This window comes from Neovison vison, chromosome 6 (genome assembly GCF_020171115.1).
Source record: "Neovison vison isolate M4711 chromosome 6, ASM_NN_V1, whole genome shotgun sequence".
Classification (NCBI taxonomy): Eukaryota; Metazoa; Chordata; class Mammalia; order Carnivora; family Mustelidae; genus Neogale; species Neogale vison.
In genome coordinates, this window is record NC_058096.1 from 206,021,770 (window position 1) to 206,041,857 (window position 20,088).

At 42.2% G+C, this 20,088-nt stretch overlaps 1 protein-coding gene across 2 annotated transcripts in view; it reads right to left on the reverse strand.

Annotated features, from left to right (window-relative positions):
* The window catches only part of ARIH2 (ariadne RBR E3 ubiquitin protein ligase 2), a 53,070-nt gene that overhangs the window by 10,636 nt on the left and 22,346 nt on the right, over positions 1–20,088 (reverse strand). For both annotated transcript variants that reach the window (XM_044253607.1, XM_044253608.1), the window contains 5 exons: positions 9,567–9,634; positions 5,106–5,169; positions 3,511–3,661; positions 2,294–2,415; positions 688–797 (listed from right to left, as the gene is read on the reverse strand). In XM_044253607.1, coding sequence (XP_044109542.1) covers positions 688–797; positions 2,294–2,415; positions 3,511–3,661; positions 5,106–5,169; positions 9,567–9,634 — 515 coding nt within the window. The remainder of the gene's footprint in view (positions 1–687; positions 798–2,293; positions 2,416–3,510; positions 3,662–5,105; positions 5,170–9,566; positions 9,635–20,088) is intronic.

Here is a 20,088-nt window from a genome sequence, read left to right on the forward strand (position 1 = left end):
CACATGCACACACACCAATTTTCCACATAGTTTCTCTGAAGCCCCACCATGAATCATCTTAGGGAGGCATGATTAGAGACAGACATAGATACGGACCTAAGTTATGGCTCTGCCATTGCCTTGCATCTCCATTTCCACCCTATAACATAAGGGCAACAGTACCAATTGTACACAGTTGTGACAATGTATGTAAAGTGATCAGAATAATGTCTTTCCCAAGGTAAGTCTTCAGTACACTTTAGCTATACCTCCACCTACTGAATGGAGTAAACCCCAGACATAAACTACCTTTATGAATTATAGTGTTATAAAATCAGCCTACAAAGGCCAAGATGGAGAAAGAGTCAAACCCTGAAGGTTGTAGCTTTCAAACACAGTAACACACGATTATCTGTGCAGGCACATACAAACCCACACAGACACATCTCGGTGCCATGAGTCTCATAATAAAAACCATAGCATATTTTCTGAGAATCTATGCCACTCTTGTTTCTGGACTGAGCATGATCAAACATCCTGTGGAACATGAGATGCTGGGTATATACCTGGCCCACTTGGAGCAGAGCTGCTGGTTAGGCTCACAGACCCTGTCTTTCTCAGCCCCACCCTCACCCACAGCAATGGCAGTTGTGCTTCGGAGGACAAGGCAGAAGCCCAGGGATGCTCAGTGCCCGCACTCACTCTTACCAGAACACCTCGTTGCACCGATTGCACTGTACTCGGCGAGCTCTAGGCTCCTGTACCCGAATAACCATGGGGCAGTCTGCACCAGGGCACAGCTGGAGCTGGTAATGACTCTGTGAACACACCAAGGAGAAACAATGAGGACATCCCCTAGTCACTGCTTCCACATCAGACTTCCCTGAGAGCGCAAACACCTTCTGTCCTTCCAGTCGATGACTTCTATCAAGGGGCTACAGGAATTCAGGAAGCATGTCACAAAGAACAGCATTAGGCAGATACTGAAGACATATGAATATTTAGCTAAAACTAGGCAGCAACTCACTAGAATGATCTAAAGCTAGATTATCATATAAAACTGTGTCTGTGAGATGAAAGTGCACAGGCACCAACGTCTGGAAAGGAACATAGCCTAGTGAGCTGTGCATCTGAAAGTATTATTCCTAAGTGATGTAAGACGGAGAAAGACAACCACAGTATGATTTCACTTCTATACAGAATCTAAAAAAAAAAAAAAATAACAAAACTCAAAGATACAGAGAACAGAAGAGGAAGGGGGAATAGGGTGTGTGAAATGGGTGAAGGGGTTCAATTATATGGTTAGAGGGAACTAGATTTACTTTGGTGATCACTTTGTAGCATATACAAATACTGAGTTATTATGTTGTATCCCTGAAACCAATATAATGTTACACATCAATTTTACCTAAAAACAAAAACAAAAGCTCTGAGAGGCTCAATGACCCTCACGCATGTACCAAAGGCGGCAAATAGCAAAGGGCACACGGCATTGTTTATCCCGAGCCCATGCACGAGAAGACCCGGCCTGTCAGTCAATCTTGTCAGCTCAGGCACAAGCAGCAAAAACGATGAGAACTATGCTGCACTGAGGCTGCAAGCCGAGCCAGAGCCCAGTGGAGGGAAGGGAATCCCAAACTGACCATGCTGGAATCCCGAACAAGTTTTCAAAGTGCACAAGAAGCAATACCCCTTCAGGGGGCCTGGGTGGCTCAGTGGGTTAAAGCCTCTGCCTTCAGCTTGGGTCACGATCCCAGGGTCCTGGGATGGAGCCCCACATCGGGCTCTCTGCTCAGTGGGGAGCCTGCTTCCCACCCCGCCCCCCCCCCCGCCTGTCTGCCTACTTGTGATCTCTGTCTGTCAAATAAATAAATAAATAAATCTTTAAAAAAGAACCAATATCCCTTCCCTGTGCTTTATCATCACCCAGTGAACCAAATGCAACAGCAGCTCCTGAGACAGCCCTGACTCATGTTCATCCCCTGACATACAACAGTTTGTTTAAGCAACTGTGTGGAAGGGGAGTAGGCCTGACCATTCTACCAGAGAAAACCAAGACTTGGGGTCAAATCAAGGGTGGAAGGCTACACAGTGAGGACTAACAGACCTGGGATTCACATCACTGTCAACCTGACTCCGGGTCCTGTGCTCCTCACTACCACTCTAGTGGTTTCTCTACTTTGTAACAACCACGGAGCTCTTTCTTCACATTGGAGCACCGAATGGCAGCCTCCTCTACAAAGTGACTGCGGTGAGCATGAGATGCAAGGTAGGCCCAGGAAGACAGATGTGCAAAGACAGGGGCGGGTCATACCTCCACGTAGTCCCTAAAGAGGTAGCGCCTGTATTTGTCTCTCAATTCTTCATTGGGCAGCAATGGAAACACAAAGTCCTCTGGTGTTCGGAGTGGACAGTCCTGAGCCATGCAAGAGACTCCTGTTGAACAAAAACAACATGACGGATAACTGCACTGCGAAAGACACGATGGTAACGTATTTCCCCACTGAGTTCACCCTTCACCCAACAAATTCAGATTCTATATAGGAAATCCTTGAAGACACAGAATTTATTCTAAAAAGAGAGAGAGGGGGGCGCCTGGGTGGCTCAGTGGGTTAAGCCTCTGCCTTTGGCTTAGGTCATGGTCTCAGGGTCCTGGGATTGAGCCCCGCATCGGGCCCTCTACTCAGCAGGGAGCCTACTTCCCCCCCTCTTTCTGCCTGCCTCTCTGCCTACTTGCGACCTGCCAAATAAATAAATAAATAAATAATCTTAAAAAAAAAAAAAAGAGACAAATTAATGTATTTGCAGTGACACAACTAAAATTTATCTCAAATTCCATATATATCACAAACAGCACCACTAAAAAAGCAGTATCATCTAAAAAAATCCTTTATGGTTCTTGGGGTATCTGTCTAGCTCAGCTGGTAGAGCAGGCGACTCCTGATCCTGGGGATGTGAGTTCAAGACCCCCATGGAATGCAGAGGTTAATCTTTAAAAATCCTATATGGTTCTTGACTAACAATTTCGTTTTGTGATATTTAATATTACGTGCAAGTGACCACCACCCAACACAATGAGATTCTGCAGATACCGTTAGGGGGATGCTAATTGAGTTCTTATGCCATCAAAGTCATAGTACAAAAAACCACTCCCATAACCAGTCGCCAAACCTGATTTGTGTTATGCTACCTAAATAGCAGGATTCTCTGAGGGTTTCTGAGTTATGGCTCCCACTTGGGGCATCAAGATGTGGTAGGCAGCTTAAAGGAGAGTTCTCTAAAAAGTTCACCTTGCACTCACACCAACATTCACACATATGCCCAAATAATAGCCTTAATCCTCTCAATCCTCAGGACTAGGGAAAATTGTGCCACTGTGCAGCCTGATATTTTTAGAAACTAATGGTTCTGACAGTAAAAACCCTTATCAGGCTCAGAAGAAAACATGCAGCGGATCTGAGGACCTGCAAGGGTAAAGCGGAAGATAAATACTTCCCGGCAGCCTTTTTACAAATTCTGCAGCAGACTCACCCACACCCACGCCGTCCTTGACAAGTACTGAGCAGTGTTGCTCCCAGCAGCTACGGCAAAACTGGTGCTGACAGGCCAGAGAAAGTAGGTTTTCCTTGCGCACAAACTGCATACACACTGCGCAGTGGTGAGGGGGGTGGGCCGTGGGAACCTGGGGAGAAACAGAGTCGACTGAGTGAAGAGGAGCCTTCAGATCCTGGGAGGCCACAGGGGCGCCTGACGCAGCTAGGTGCATGGGAGGCGAGCCTGACCCTGCAACACGGGTCAGAACTCAACTGCAGTGTGTGGGCTCTGTGGGTCCCAAAAGTTCTGAACAGAAAGCACAGGTCAGGAAGGTTTCCTGAAGGAGGTGGCACATGAGCTGGGCTTGTATAGTCACTAGGATTCAGAGAGGCAGAGGAAGGCTGAAAGGAGAACTTACAGTAGTTTTTAACGTCAGGCTGAAAAACTCTGGATTTCCAAATTGCCAAGGTCTTTAAAGGTCATTCAATCCAACTTCTGCTTTCAGAGGCCACTGGGTTTCTTTTACAAACCGCACCATTAGGTGCACAAAGCTCCCACTACAGAGGTTCTCAAAGACTGAGTTGAGCATGTGAAGCTTCTAACAAACCCAAACAGCAGGTTTACTTGTCAAAGACAGTGCTTTTCCCACACAGATATGCCCGCAACACAAAGCTTCATGGTTTTTACAACTCACAACTCATCCTTAACACACTGCAAGATATCACATACAATTAACTTAGAGGGATGAGGAAGGCTCCTACTAGGAAAGAAACCTTACAGGATGTGGGCAAATAACTGCAAAGCTTGAACTCCGGAATCCATGCCGTGCTACATGAACCAGCAAAGACAGTGCGGGACCCCTGGCCCAAGCCACAAACTGATGGAGAAGTCCACTATAGGTTTACATTAGGTTCTGGTTAGTTCACTGGGAATACAAAAAGCAACTGGAGGAAAAAGGCTGTATTCTCATGTTTATCCAAAATGCTTCTGGAAATTTTCTCCTAAGAGCTACAGAAGTTGTGTGCTAGTTTGAACCCTGATTCTCCCTCCTAAAGAGCGCTTTCGACATGGCCTTTACTCACGTGACAAATGTTTGTCAAACTCCTAAATACAAAGGACATTGCTATGCATTCATTGTAAGATATGGTTCCTAACCATAAAGCACACAGTCTGGGAGGGGAGCTGAGAAAGATGAGTGAATCGCTATATCATGCAGGTAAAGATTTCAAGACATGACTAGAGGTGTTTGGAGAGAAGAGATCACAGGCTTTTTGAGAAGTGGGTCTTTAAAGATAAGTTCCATTCCCACAGCAAAGATGGGGACAGGGTAGGCCAGCAGGACTGGAGTACAGGCTGTGTGTAAGTGTAAAGAGGAAGGTGAGGCTGGAGAAGGCCCCAGGACTGGCAATGATTTATTCTTCATCCATGAGGAAACTCTTTAAAATGGAAATGGAAGATTTAGGCCTACACTGGAACAAAAATCTCAAGCATGTTGTACTACAAACAAAGCAAGATGATTCTCACTAACACCATAAGCCACAGCAAGAGCCATGTGTGTCAGGAGAAGCCTTGCTCAAGTGGGAGACACTCACATGTTTTGAGGGACTAGGCTGAACTCGAGCCTCGACGAGCAGCTGAGCAGAGTTAGACTTGTATCTACAAAACAAAAAAGCAGAAATAAAGGGATTCAGAAACAAGACAAACATTTTTTTATTTTTTAATTTTTTTTAAAGTTTTTTTTTTTAAGATTATTTATTTATTTATTTATTTGTCATAGAGAGAGAAGCGAGAGCAAGCACAGGCAGACAGAATGGCAGGCAGAGGCAGAGGGAGAAGCAGGCTCCCCGCCAAGCAAGGAGCCCGATGTGGGACTCGATCCCAGGACGCTGGGATCATGACCTGAGCCAAAGGCAGCCGCTTAACCAACTGAGCCACCCAGGCGTCCCCAAGACAAACATTTTAACCTCTGAACAAAACCAGATGAGACCACCAAGTGCCGTGGTTACACTTAAGTGCCTCTGTCTCTACTTACCTTCTGACAGTATCAAGCTTCCTTTTACCTTAAATACTTTTCTCTCTCTCAGCTTTTTATTATTTTATTTTATATATTTTTAAAAAGACCTTATTTATTCATTTGACAGAAAGAGAGAGAGCATGCACATAAGTAAAGGGAGCAGCAAGGGGAGAGGGAGAAGCAGGCTCAATCCAAGTACTCTGGGATCATGAACAGAGTTGAAGGCAGACGCTTAATCAATTAAGCTACCCAGGAGCCCCATCTTTTTCAATTTTTTTAGCCCTCAAATGGTATGAGAGTAATAACCCTGATTCAAAGACACCAAACCGTAGGAAAAATACTTACGAAGGTCCATGTCTGTTTTCAACTCCTTTCCGGAAATATTGCTATCTTCAGAATAGGGAAGACTATCTTTTTCTTTCTTTTTTATTTTTTTTAAAGATTATTTATTTATTTATTTGACAGGGAGAAATCACAAGTAGATGGAGAGGCAGGCAGAGAGAGAGAGAGAGAGAGGGAAGCAGGCTCCCTGCTGAGCAGAGAGCCCGATGTGGGACTCGATCCCAGGACCCTGAGATCATGACCTGAGCCGAAGGCAGCGGCTTAACCCACTGAGCCACCCAGGCGCCCAGAATAGGGAAGACTATCTTAAGACAAAGAAAATGCAGGGGTACCTGGCTGGCTCAGTTGGTGGAGCATATGACTGTTGATCTGGGGGTTGTGGGTCCAAGCCCCATGTTGGGTGTACAGATTACTCAAATAAAAACTTTAAAAAATGCAAAGCATAAAGAAAAACTCTGACAAATTATATTCCATTTAAGAAGTTCAGTTCACTGAAAATAAATAAATTGGAAAAAGAAAAAGGTGCAAAAAAGAAAAAAAGAATAAAGGTATAATTGATGACTAATTAAAGCTAAAAAAAAAAAAAAAAAAAAAGAAGTTCAGTTCATCAGAACACGCCATAAAGTGAAAAGCCAGGCTATAAATGGAAGATAATTCAATATATATATAATTGGCAAAAGACCAATATTCAGAATAAATAAAAAGAAAACTTCCTCCAAGTCCATTTGAAAAGACAAAATAACAATAAAAATGGGCAAAGACAGAACAAGCATTTCGCAGAAAAGAAACTATGAATGCCCCTTAACATGAAACATACTAATCTGGGACACAATTATATGTCATTTATATCCACCAGACTGCAAAACTTCAACTCTGACAGTATCAGGAACACTCATATACCACTGGTGGGCATGTAACACAGTACAATCACTTTGGAACATTTTGCCAGTTAGTAAAGCTAAGGAACAGATATCTTCACTTTCTATACTCAACAGTAGGAAAACTTATGACACTAGGAGTCACGCACAAGTTTTCAGAGCTGCATTATTTGTAATAGCAAAAAACTAGAAGTCACAATTTTTTTTTTTTTTTAAGATTTTATTTATTTCTCAGAAAGAGAGACACACACACAAGCAGGGAGAGCAGCAGGCAGAGGGAGAAGGAGACTCCTGGCGGAGCAGGAAGTCCGATGCGGGACTCAATCTCAGGACCCTGAGATCATGACCTGATCCGAAGGCAGGCGCTTGACCAACTAAGCCACCCAGGCATCCCTCACAAATGGTTTTTGACAGGAATATGGACATGATGTCATAAAATGCAGCCTTGTTTTAAAAACTGAAGAACACATACAGTATGATTCCATGTCTATAAAGTTCTAAAAACATACAAAACTAGGGGTGCTGGGGTGGCTCAGCCGATGAAGCATCCAACTCTTGATCCCGGTTCAGGTCTTGATCTCAATGGTCTTGAGTTCAAGCCCAGTGCTAGGCTCCATGGAGCCTACTTAAAAAAACAAAACACAAAACCATACGAAACTAAAGGTTATATAATTTAAGAATAACTGAGAAGGGATGCCTAGGTGGCTCATTTGTTTAAGTGTCTGCCTTTGGTTCAGATCATGATCCCAGGGTCCTAGGATTGAGCCCTGCATCAGGCTTCCTGCTTAGCAGGGAGCCTGCTTCTCTCTCTCCCTCTACTGCTCCTCTTGCTTGTTCTCTCTCCCCCTGTCAAATAAATAAATAAAATCTTAAAAAAAAAAAAAAAAAAAAGAATAAACAAGAAAATGATCAATACCCAATTCAAGACACTGGTTGCTTTGGAGAGGAAGGAAGGGGGTGTGGCCAGGCAGACACTGCCATCAGAGGCTTCTAAGTAAAGATCAGAGGGTTTCTTATTTTGGGTGGACACTTAAGTATTTTTACTTTATCATTCCTTAACCGACACACATCACACATGTGTGTACACATACATATATTTTTGAAAAAGAAACATAATAAAAACTTAATTCCTTTCTGGAATGAGATATGGCATACATACATTTAAAAATAAAACCAGGAGTGCATGGTGACTCAGTAGGTTAAGTATCCGACTCTGATCTTTAGAGCCCCACATTAGGCTCCACGGGGAGTCTCCTTGGATTCTTTCCCTCTCCCTCTGTCCCCACCCTGCTCACACGCACTCTCGCTCTAAAATAAATAAATATATAAAGCTTAAAAAAATAATAAAAATAAAAACAATTATCATATGGCAATCAAAGTATCACACAAAGCCCAGGAAAACACATTACCCAGAATCCAGGAATTTGAGCAGGGAAAAATGTCTCCTACACACTACTTCCTTATTCTACCTAGTCAAAATGCCTCCTTCCTCTGCTTTTATTCCTACTTTCTCACACCATATTCTTACTATCTTCAGCCATCTTGTCCATTCCCATGTTAGGCTACAGAGTTTGAACAGCGAGAGATACCCCACTGCTGGAATCTACATAGATTCAGAATTCTGGGTAGTAGAAACAGCAGTGCAGACAGTGAAAGTTCACTTGAAAGTCTATCTAAATGTATCCAGCTCTGGGGGACAGAGAGTGAGAGAGTGTAGTCAGTGAAATCACAAGCGCACTTGCTCCTTCCCGAGAGGGCTGAGCCGCTCCAGCAGGTACAGCCATCCCAGTTATGTCGTAGCCTGGAGAAGGAGAGGCAGGACCTTCCTCTGCAGATAAACAGATCACGCCATACAAAGGAAGACTCACAGGTGTGTGAAAGGGCAGGGACAGGACCAGTGATTCTCACTAGTGACAATTTTGTTCTCCAGGGGTCACTTGGAAACATTTTTTATTTCAAAGGCTTGGGGTGTGAACTTCAGTGTCCCAGATTACTATGGAGGTTGGGCACCTTTTCATGTTAATGGTTGTTTGTGCTTTCTTTTGTGTGAAATGCTTGTTCTGTCTTTTGCTTATTTTTTATTGTTATTTTGTCTTTTCAAATGGATTTTGCCAGAGATTCTGCCAAACCTCTTACAAGTCACAGAACAGTGCCCCCACAACAAAGAATTATCTAACCCTAAATGGCATGGATGTCTAGGGTGAGAAACCCTACGCTAGACAGAAGCACACCCCTCTGCAGACAGGGCACGGGGACTCCTCCCAAAAAGGGGCAGCAGGAAGAGGAACCCATCCTCCTGACCACTCCCAAGACATCTTGAGACTCTAAGGTCTATGCCTCAAGAGGTCTGGCTCTGGTGGTAAGGTGGCCTATCTTTTCTGAAGAACACTTGCCAACATCTCCATTTGCTTCTTTTGGATTCAAAAGAATGTTTCATTTCTCACTTGATATATCAAAAAGAAACAAATGGAAATGTTGGCAAATGTTGTATAGAAGGGCACTGATTACAAATTCACAATGGCATTAAAAAATCGAACTAATTTCACTGACAACAGGGGTTTGGAAAAAGCATGGGACGTCTACGTGATGAAATACTGAGCCAGCAATAAAACTGAGATAGAAAGAGTATGATGCAGTCATGGGAAAATGTTTGCCAGGTATTGAGAGAAAAAAGGATATTCAATATGATCCAATGTTTTAAATATATAATATGCACATTGTAAGTATACTCCAAAACATCAACAATAATCACTACTGCATAGATGGGCAGAGAAAGAGGCTATGGGCAATGCCACCTCTCTTCCCCCAAAATACCTTACCTGTCCAGTATCTCTGCAACTTGCCAGTGGAAATTAACTAATATAAGTTTAGCAACTGAATGAGATACCTAGAAAGAAGAAAGGGGAAAAAAAATCAAATTACAACTGTTGTTTCTTTCGGAGAGCTCCATATTTTGAGAAGTGCATGCATTCATGTCTACGGCAGGCCCAGGTTTGATTTCCAAATTCTTCCTCTTGGTTCTCTGCTTCATTTTTTAAATTCAGACTCTTATGGGACACCTGGGTGGCTCAGTGGGTTAAAGCCTCTGCCTTCGGTTCAGGTCATGATCTCAGGGTCCTGGGATTGAGCCCCACACTGGGCTCTCTGCTCAGCAGGAAGCCTGCTTACCCTCCTCTCTCTCTGCCTGCATCTCTGCCTACTTGTGATCTCTGTCTGTCAAATAAATAAATAAAATCTTTAAAAAAAAAAAAAGGACTCATAATCTTAGTGATAATATTAATATAATCTTTCCTGGATCTCTTTGACTTTTTTTATTTTCATTAATGACACTTCTAAGAAATTAGTCTGATTTGAAGCTGAAGTAAAAACACCCTGTTATATTAACAACCCAGCATTTGACTGAAGCAGAAGAGCTATGTGTTCCCTGCTGTGGCCTATGTTCCCTCAAGCTGCTGTAGGAGGCCACACATGGAAAGTGCACCTCTAGTTAGGGCTGTCACTTGCAGAAAATCTTCAGGCTTGCACTTCTTGTATAAATCCAGCAAATCAAAACACCCCTGCTTAAAATCTCCAAATTCCTGGCAACCAATGAGCCCCGATCACAAGTATGATTTAAAAGCCTATGGACAGCTTTTGTGGCCCCTACATTTTTTTTTGTGGCCCCTACATTTTAAAGCGCCTACATTTGGGGCGCCTGGGTGGCTCAGTGGGTTAAGCTGCTGCCTTCGGCTCAGGTCATGATCTCAGGGTCCTGGGATCGAGTCCCGCATCGGGCTCTCTGCTCAGCAGGGAGCCTGCTTCCCTCTCTCTCTCTCTGCCTGCCTCTCCATCTGCTTGTGATCTCTCTCTATCAAATAAATAAATAAAATCTTTAAAAAAAAATCTTTAAAGCACTCTGGTTGTGGCTATCAAAGAGCCCCAGAAGGTGCTCTGAGCTAGCAATTCTACTTCTGTAAATTTTTCTGAGGAAATCATAAAAGATATGTGTACAGCAGTGTTTTACAAGAGTAAAAAATTAGGGGCGCCTGGGTGGCTCAGTGGGTTAAGCCGCTGCCTTCGGCTTGGGTCATGATCTCAGGGTCCTGGGATCGAGTCCCGCATCGGGCTCTCTGCTCAGCAGGGAGCCTGCTTCCTCCTCTCTCTCTCTGCCTGCCTCTCTGCCTACTTGTGATCTCTCTCTGCCAAATAAATAAATAAAATCTTTAAAAAAAAAAAAGAGTAAAAAATTAAAAATAATCTAAATGTCCAACAAAAAGGAACTACGTAAATAATATATGACAGATCCATGCAATGATTTAGTATGCAGTCATTGAAAAGGATGTTACAGAAATAAGTTATCGACATAAAAAGTTCACATTTTAATTTAGGGCAAAGAAGCCAGTAGTAAGACAGCAGGTACGTGTTATAGTCACAGTATCTTGGTTAATTAGGGAAAGCTGACTAGGGCACCTGGGTGGCTCAGTCAGTTAAGCATCTTACTCTTGAATTCAGCTCAGGTCATGATCTCAGGGTCATGAGAGAACCCTGTGTCTGGCTCTGCACTGAATGGAAAGCCTGCTTGGGATTCTCTCCCTGCCCCTGCCCCTCCCCAGCTCACGCATGCTCATGCTTACTCGCTCTCACTCTCTCTTGCTAAAAAAAGGGGGTAGGGAGGGGAAGAGGACTAGTTACAGAAAGGAACACCCTGAGGTTGTCAAGACTAGCGTAGGGCCACAGAAGATACGGTTGTGTTTGGAGGTCTAGATCAGGCTTCTAGAGAGAGCAGCACAGAGCACAAGGTGCTACTGAATCAAGGAGAAACAAGGAGCACACTTCAGACCAGAGAGCCAAGAGGACACGCAGAACCCTGGTCCTCTGCCCACTGGACTGAGTCTTTACACAGAAGCTACCAAGGAACCGTAAGGCAGCTGGTCCACAGGTAAGAACTGCAGAGGGAAAGACACAGTGACCAACAAGTAATCCCTGGCCCTAGAGCTCAAGTCACTCCTGAAAGGAAACAGGAGCATACGTGCTAAACAAGGACATGTCCCAGTGTATACTCAGCGTTAGACACTATGTCAAAGTGCAGTAAGTGAATGCCTTTTTGTCCTACAGCCCAGGTACATCTTGAGAAAACCAAGTTCTCAAGATAGCGCACTTCACTGAAGGTGGGGGTCCCCACGTCCCTTCCATGCAAGGTAACAGCCACCTGACTCATAAATGTTGCTATAGTATTTTCCTGTTGAGGACCATAGAGACTTTATGACTTTTACAATTCAGATTCCTGAATTGTAACTGACATTTCTTCTAACTGTAGCCATAACAAAGCTATTTATCTGTAGCAAACCACTATCACAAAATGAAAACAGAAACAAACATATGGCTTAAAGTTAAATAACTGCTTTGAATATAGCTTCTATGATTAACAAAAAACAAACCAACAAAAAACACGACTGCTAGTGATGCTGTTTTAGATGGCCTCCTAACAGAGTCTTTTCTATCACCTCTTACCTAATGGGGCCCAATCAGCCCTACACCATTTTCTGTCCTGACTTCTAAATGTCCTGGCATATTGTGGCTATTAGGTCTTGACAAAGGCACTTAACCACCCAGAGTCCTCACCATGTCCAGCGGCTACCCCAGCCTTTTCACCACAGATGGCTTGGGTGGAGCTAAAAACAGGTATCAGGCTGCTTCTCACAGATCCACAGAGCCTAGAACTGGACTGGACAGAGGGTGACCACTCAACAGATGCCAATCATTAAGTGACATCATGACTTTAATCTGTGGATTTTCAAAATGGAACTCAACTTTTCTTAGGAAACAGAATTTTAGCATTCTACCTAATCTGATCTTTGATCTGAACAGCACTTAACAGCTGCAACAAAACCTCCGAATTCGCACACCACATGCAACCCACCTATGCAAAACACGGCCCTCTGTTGAGACAGAAATTTTATTAATGACTCCAAGTCCACTAATGACCAACTGAGAGTATCCTAGCAGAGTTGAGTTTTGGTGAGAGGAGATTATGTGAAGAGAGGGTACATCTAGCACTTCATGAAACTGAAAGTGGAGTGATACGAATTTCTTCTTCCCCACAGCCAAGAATACATCAATACATACAAGACAAGAGGCACACGTTTGTCAGCCATATGCACCTCCCACCAGCCTTCTGCAGGAAGCGCTACTGTGATCCCCACATCACAGATGGAGGTGTGATAATGGCCCATATTATGTCCACAGTATATCACTGAAAATCAGGGACTTTCCTTCAATAATCCATTATAAACCTGAAGGGACTCAGAGACCATTAATTTAAGCAAAATGCAATGTGAATGCCGTGTGACTGTGCCTTGCCCTACAGTGGCACCATAGAATCTACAGGAAAGTCAGGTTCTAAGAGTCTCTCCAGCAAAAACAGCACAGGGGTAGAGGAAGAGTACCCAGAAGAATTTATGCTAAAAGTAGCAGACCCATGGGACACCTGGTTGGCTCAGTCGTTAAGTGTCTGCCATCTGCCTTGGGCTCAGGCGATGCATGATCCCAGGGTCCTGGGATCCAGTTTCACATCTGGCTCCTGCCTCTGCCCCTCTCCCTGCTAGTGCTTGTGCTCCATGCGCTGACAAATAAATAAATAAAATCTTTTTTAAAAATTAAAAAAAAGAGGGCGCCTGGGTGGCTCAGTGGGTTAAGCTGCTGCCTTCGGCTCAGGTCATGATCTCAGGGTCCTGGGATCAAGTCCCGCATCGGGCTCCCTGCTCTGCAGGGGTCCTGCTTCCCTTCCTCTCTCTCTGCCTGCCTCTCTGCCTACTTGTGATCTCTCTCTGTCAAATAAATACATAAAATCTTTAAAAAAAAAAAAAATTAAAAAAAAGAGGGGGCGCCCGGGTGTCTCAGTGGGTTAAAGTCTCTGCCTTCGGCTCAGATCATGATCCCAGGGTCCTGGGATTGAGCCCCTCCTTAGACCCTCAGCTTGGCGGGGGAGCCTGCTTCCCCCCACCACTGCCTGCCTCTCTGCATACTTGTGATCTCTGTCAAATAAATAAAAATCTTTTTAAAAAAAAGTAGTTCCAGCAGGAAGGCCACCTCATCCTTGATTTGGGGTCACGAGAACCAACTGGGGACGCCTGGGTGGCTCAGTCAGTTGAGCATCTGCCTTGGCTTGGGTCATGATCCCAGGATCCTGGGATTGAGTCCCGCATCCAGCTCCCTGCTCAGGGACGATCCTGCTTCTCCCTCTGCCACCCCTTCCTCCTGCTCGAGCTCAGGCAAGAGCTCTCTCTTTCTCTCTCTCACAAAAATAAATAAAATCTTAAACAGAACAGACTGTACACATGTCCCAGTAGTATCTCAGAGGAAGCAAACACGGTGATTTGGGGGCAGAAAAGATGTGGGAGGGAGTGCAGGGGTGCCAATATTTAAGTCTTCCACAAGAGGGCCAGGACAAACCTTGGGGATGATATTAAAGCATTAAAAATAAAAATTTCTTTCTCAAAGTGCAAACAGCTGAACGCTCTCAAGAAAGAATTTCCTGAGTATTCACACCATTACTGTTTGAAGCTCATAGGGCTCAGCAATCCACTCTGAATCTATTAGAGTCAATAGTTCACAGCTGGGGAGACTTCCATTCTTCTGTACGTTTTCAATTGTGGAGAACAGAATCTTTTAGTAGAATCAAGATGAATCTTTGCTGGACTGTTTTGCTCAAGAAATGAACAACCTGGACCTCTCCAGTCTATATCCCTCAGGAATACCTTCCTGAAACCCTGATATAAAAGTAATAATACTAAACAGCTCTTACAGAGATCTCACCATCTTGCCAGGATCAGCTCCCACCCTGTTTAAAACCCATTAGTGTTTTCCAGTACTGATGAGACAAACCTTAAGCCCTTAGTGGAAGAGTCATCAGAACCAATGTGCCCTGGAGTCCAGCATTAGACCAAATGATACTAGCACCCCATACACTCAGCCAACTATTCTCTACCAAGGATGCCCTTTTTTGTAGCAAATAGTTGGAAATTAAAGAACATACTTCTGGGAGTGCCTGGGTGGCTCAGCGGGTTAAGCCTCTGCCTTCAGCTAAGGTCATGATCTCAGGGTCCTAGGATTGAGCCCCACATCGGGCTCTCTGCTCAGCAGGGAGCCTGCTTCCCCCCTCTCTGCCTGCCTCTCTGCCTACTTGTGATCTCTCTGTCAAATAAATAAAATCTTAAAAAAAAAAAAAGAACATATTACTGTAGAACCTGTGTGTCACAGAAGAAATCACAAGAGAAATTAGAAAATGTTTTTAGCTACATGATAATGAAAATACCACAGTAAGAACTGGGTGAAATCCTGCTAACATGATGCCAGAGGGATAACTGTAAATGTTTATACTATGAAAAAAATATTAAAATCAATGACATAAAGTCCCCTTAAGAAACTAGAAAAAGACCATACAAATAAATCTTTAAAAAGGGGGGCCACCTGGGTAGCTCAGTCAGTTAAGTGTCCAACTCTTGGTTTCAGCTCAGGTCATGATTTTGGGATCAAGCCCCATGTTGGATTCTGAGCTCAGCAAGGAGTCTACTTGAGGATTCTCTCCTTCTGCTCTGCCCTGCCCCTCCCCGCCCCATCCCCACAACAGGTGTGAGAGCTCTTGCATGAAAATAAAATCTTATTTTTTTTAAAGATTTTATTTATTTATTTGACAGACAGAGATCACAAGTAGGCAGAGGCAGTCAGAGAAAGGGGTGAAGCAGGCTTCCCGCCAAGCAGAAAGCCTGATGAGGGGCTCGATCCCAGGACCCTGGGATCATGACCCAAGCTGAAGGCAGAGGCTTTAACCCACTGAGCCACCCAGGTGCCCCGCATGTAAGTAAAATCTAAAAAAAAAAAAAAAAAAAAAAAAAGAAAAGAAAAAGAAACTAGAAAAAGAGGACTAAACTCAAAGCAAGTGAAAGGAAAAAATTAAAAAGATCCAAAGAGAAATAAGTAAAATTCAAACCAAATAATACTGAATAATAAATCCTATAAGTTGATTCTTAAAGAAGATCAACAAAGCTAATTAAAAACCTTAGCCAGAACATTTAAGAAAAAAAGGGAATACAAATTACCAATAATGGGGGTAAAAAAGGGATTGTCCCTACAAGCCTTACAAATACTAAAAGGAAAATAAGGGAACATTATAAAATAATCTATTTTTTAAAAAAGATTTTATTTATTTATTTGACAGACAGAGATCACAAGTAGGCAGAGAGGCAGGCAGAGAGAGAGGAGGAGGCAGGAGAGCAGAGAGTCCCATGCAGGGCTCGATCCCAGGACCCTGAGATCATGACCTGAGCCGAAGACAGACGCTTGACCAACTAAGCCCCCAGGCGCCCCATCAATAATCTATTTTTAATAAATTTCATATCTCAGGTGAAAGTAACAAGTTCCTTGAACATTACTTAGCAAAACTGACACAAAATGGAAAAAAATAAACTGAATAACTCTATATCTATTAAAGACATGGAATTCATAATCAAAAATTTTCTCACAAAATTCCATGCCCACAACTTTTTACTAGAGAACTTCATCAACGCTAATCTTAAACACTTTCAGAAACTCAAGAAAGTAATACTTCTTCCAAATTAATTTTATGAGACTAACATAATTCAGATACAAAAAATCTGACGGGGCACCTGGGTGGCTCAGTGGGTTAAGCCTCTGCCTTCAGCTCAGGTCATGATCTCAGGGTCTGAGCCAGCATCCAGGCTCTCTGCTCAGCGGGGAGCCTGCCCGCACACGACCCCCCCCCACTCCCTGCCCTCTGCCTACGTGATCTCTCTGTCAAATAAATAAAATCTTAAAAAAAAAACCTGACAAGAATATAACAAAAGGAAAATTACAGACCAGTATCCCTTATAAACAGACACAAAAATCAATCCAAATATTTTAGCAAATTAAATCCAGCAATATAGAAAAAGTACAATATGGCATAACAGAAGGAGGTTTATCCAAGGAATGGAAAGAGGATTTAACATTTGAAAGCTCCTATTGTAATTCGCTGAATTAACAAAATAAAGGTGTAAAAAATGATCATTTGTGTTACAGAAAACCCATTTGACAAAATTCTATATTCATTCAAGATAAAAATTCTCAGCAAATCAGAAAAAAAAATGAACTGCTGAATCTGATATAGGGCATCTATGAAAAGCATTATATTCAATGATGAAACAGTGAATGCTACTATGCTACTATCAGGAAAATGACAGATGACCACCCTCACCATTTAACATTGTATTGGAGGTCCTAGCCAGGGCAGTAAGACAAAGTGGGGGGTGGGGGAGAGACAAAATACCTTAATAAAAGACTGGAAAAAGAAGAAGCAAATTGGTCTCTATTTCTAGATAAAATGACTATTTACTCAGAAAATCTTAAACAAATGTACAAAACTACTACTAGAACTAATAAATGAACTTAGTAAGATAACAAAGTCAATATACAAAAACCAAATGTATTTCTATACAGCGGCAAACAAATGAAAACTAAAATTTAAAACAGGTGAAGTGTTAATAATATACTTTAGACTAATACATCTAAATATTTTTTAACATGTAATCCACAAAAATTATTCATGAACTATTTTATTTCATATCCTTTTATTCACGTAAGTCTTCAAAGTACACTGTATATTTTAAAATTATAGCACATGCCAATTCAAACTGGCCACATCTCAAATACCCAATGGCTCCAAGGGGTCGCAGCCACTGGACAGAACAACACAGCTCCAGACTGAACAGAGCAATCAAAATTAATCAAAATCAAAGCAGGGTTTTTTTTTGGGGGGGGACTTACACTATCTGACTTCAAAACTTTCTATGAAGCTACAGTAATCAAGACAATGAAGTATGTATGGGCTTAGAAACAGGGAGATCAATGAAACAGAATTAATCCAGAAGTAAACTCAGACATCTAAGGTTAATTTTATACAGAGGTGCCAAGGAATTCAGTAGAGGAAACATTCAACAAATGGTTCTGGGATAACCAAATACCATTATACAAAAACAAACCACGGAACTTAAGAGACTTCACAGCATGCAAAAAGGAACTCAAAATAGTTCACAGATTTAAATGTAAAAATCTCTGCATCCTTGGTTTAGGTAAAGATTTCTTAGATACAACAACGAAAGCACTATCCTTGAAAGAAAAACTGATAAACTGGACTTCATTAAAATTAAACTTTTAGTCTTCAAGGCATTAAGAATGTCTTGGAAGAGATGGAAGAGACAAGCCAGAGACTAGGAGAAAATAATTACAAATCATATATTTGACAAAGAACTTAATTCAGAATCTATAAAGAACTCAGGCAACTCAATAGGACAAACAACCCAATTTTTAAAAAATGGGCAAAAGATCTTAACACTTTACCTGAAAAAGGTATGAAGAACAAATATGCAAAAGAAAAGATCCTTAACGTTATCAGTCATAAGGGAATTGCCAATAAAAACTGCAAGATACCACTTCATACTCAATAGAATGAATACAATCCAAAAGACTATCCATACCAAGTGCTAGCAAGGATGTGGAGAAACCGGAACCCTTATACAACGCTGGCAGGAATCCAAAATAGCATTCATCTCGGAAAACAGTTTGGCAGTTTCTTAAAACATTAAACACACACTTACCATACAAACTAGCAATCCCACTCCTAGATATCTATCCAAGAGAAATGAAAACATATGTCCATTTAAAGCCCTGGACAAGAATGGTCATGGCAGCATATTTTATAATCACCCCAAACTGGAAACAACCCAATGTCCATTAACTGAGGAATGAATAGATAAACAAAATGTAATATATATCCACACATGGAAAATCATTCAGCAATAAAAAGGAAAGCACTACTGACACGTAACGTGACATGGATGAACCTCAAAAACGTTGTGCTCAGTGAAAGAAGCCAGACACAAAAGATTACATACTGTACAATTCCCTTTATATGCAGTTTCTGGAAAAGGTAAAACCATAGGGATAGAAAGATGATCCCTAGTTGCCTGCAGCTTTGAGTGGGGACTGGCTAACAAACACAAGGAACTTTCCAGATGATGAAAATGTTCTTTCTATAACTCAGATTGTGGTGATGGTTACATCGCTGCATAAACTTATTAAAATTCATCTAATGGTACACTTTAAAATGGGCAAATTTAATGGAATATAAATACTTTAAGAAATCTCTATAAAAATAAAATTGGTTGGTTGATGGCTAGATATATAACAAAGCAAATGTAGCAAAAGGTTAGCACCTGTATAAACTTGTTAGTAGGTACATGGTTGTCCGCTGTACAATTCCTTAAACTTCTTTGTTTTAATTTTTCAAAATATAAGTCAGGAGGGACTTTTAACATAATTGCAGTAACTTGCATGAACAAATGCCACAATAACAAAATGCTGATCTTCATGCTACTGTATCAAATAGCATTTTGACCTTTTACTTACTCCTCAAAATGAAAAATTTCCTTACATGGTTTGACCAAAGATTAACTGATCATACAGTGTGAATTTCAGCATAAGCAGATATAACTTCCACAAAGATCTATAATGCCAGTAACTTTACAATACTCTGTGGCTCTCTCTCAACCTCCTAGACCAAGTCTTCTTAGTGTTCCAATGGACACTGCTCCTACTCTTTCTGCTCCTTAAATGTTGCCATTCCACAAAGCACAGCTCTCAGGCCTGTCTTTGAGTCGTCAGAGTTGTGGCTAAGCCTTGCTCAGTGTGAACAGAAGCCCCAAAGGTAAGAACTCCTCTCTTATTTTTCCTAGGAGCTGGGGAAGGGAATGTGACTGATCAAGGTGGGGAAGGGAAGGCAAATAGTGGTAAAAAGTTCATCAAAGACTGAAGGATGCCCTCAAGTCTCCAGTGGTCCAGAGTCAAAAGATTTGGTAAGAGCACAGAAGCCAAGAGCAGCCTTATCTTCCCTGCCTTTTCCTCCCCTTTTTCTCCATACCCTCAAACCTGGCCAACAATAGTTCAGGAACCTCTGCGGAGCTTTCCTTCCAGCTTGAAAAAAAAAAAAAGTGGATCACCTTCCCTTGTCATTTACCCTGAACACTGCTCTGCATTGCAAATCCAGTCTGGCTTCTTTTGCCATTGCATTTATAATCCCAACAGCCTCGAATGGTTTCCAGTTCTTTGTTTCAGGAAAACCTTAGCTATATGCATGTCAGAAAGGACACTGCTGCTGGTCATCAGTATTTCCCAAAGGCTGCAGACAAAAATCTTCACTCATCTTCTACAATCTATATTTGGGACAGATGCTTAAAAGTTATTTCCGTGATATGGGTCCTCAAAACATGTTCGGTAGTTACCGCTTGTGCACTGATAACCTAAAGAAGT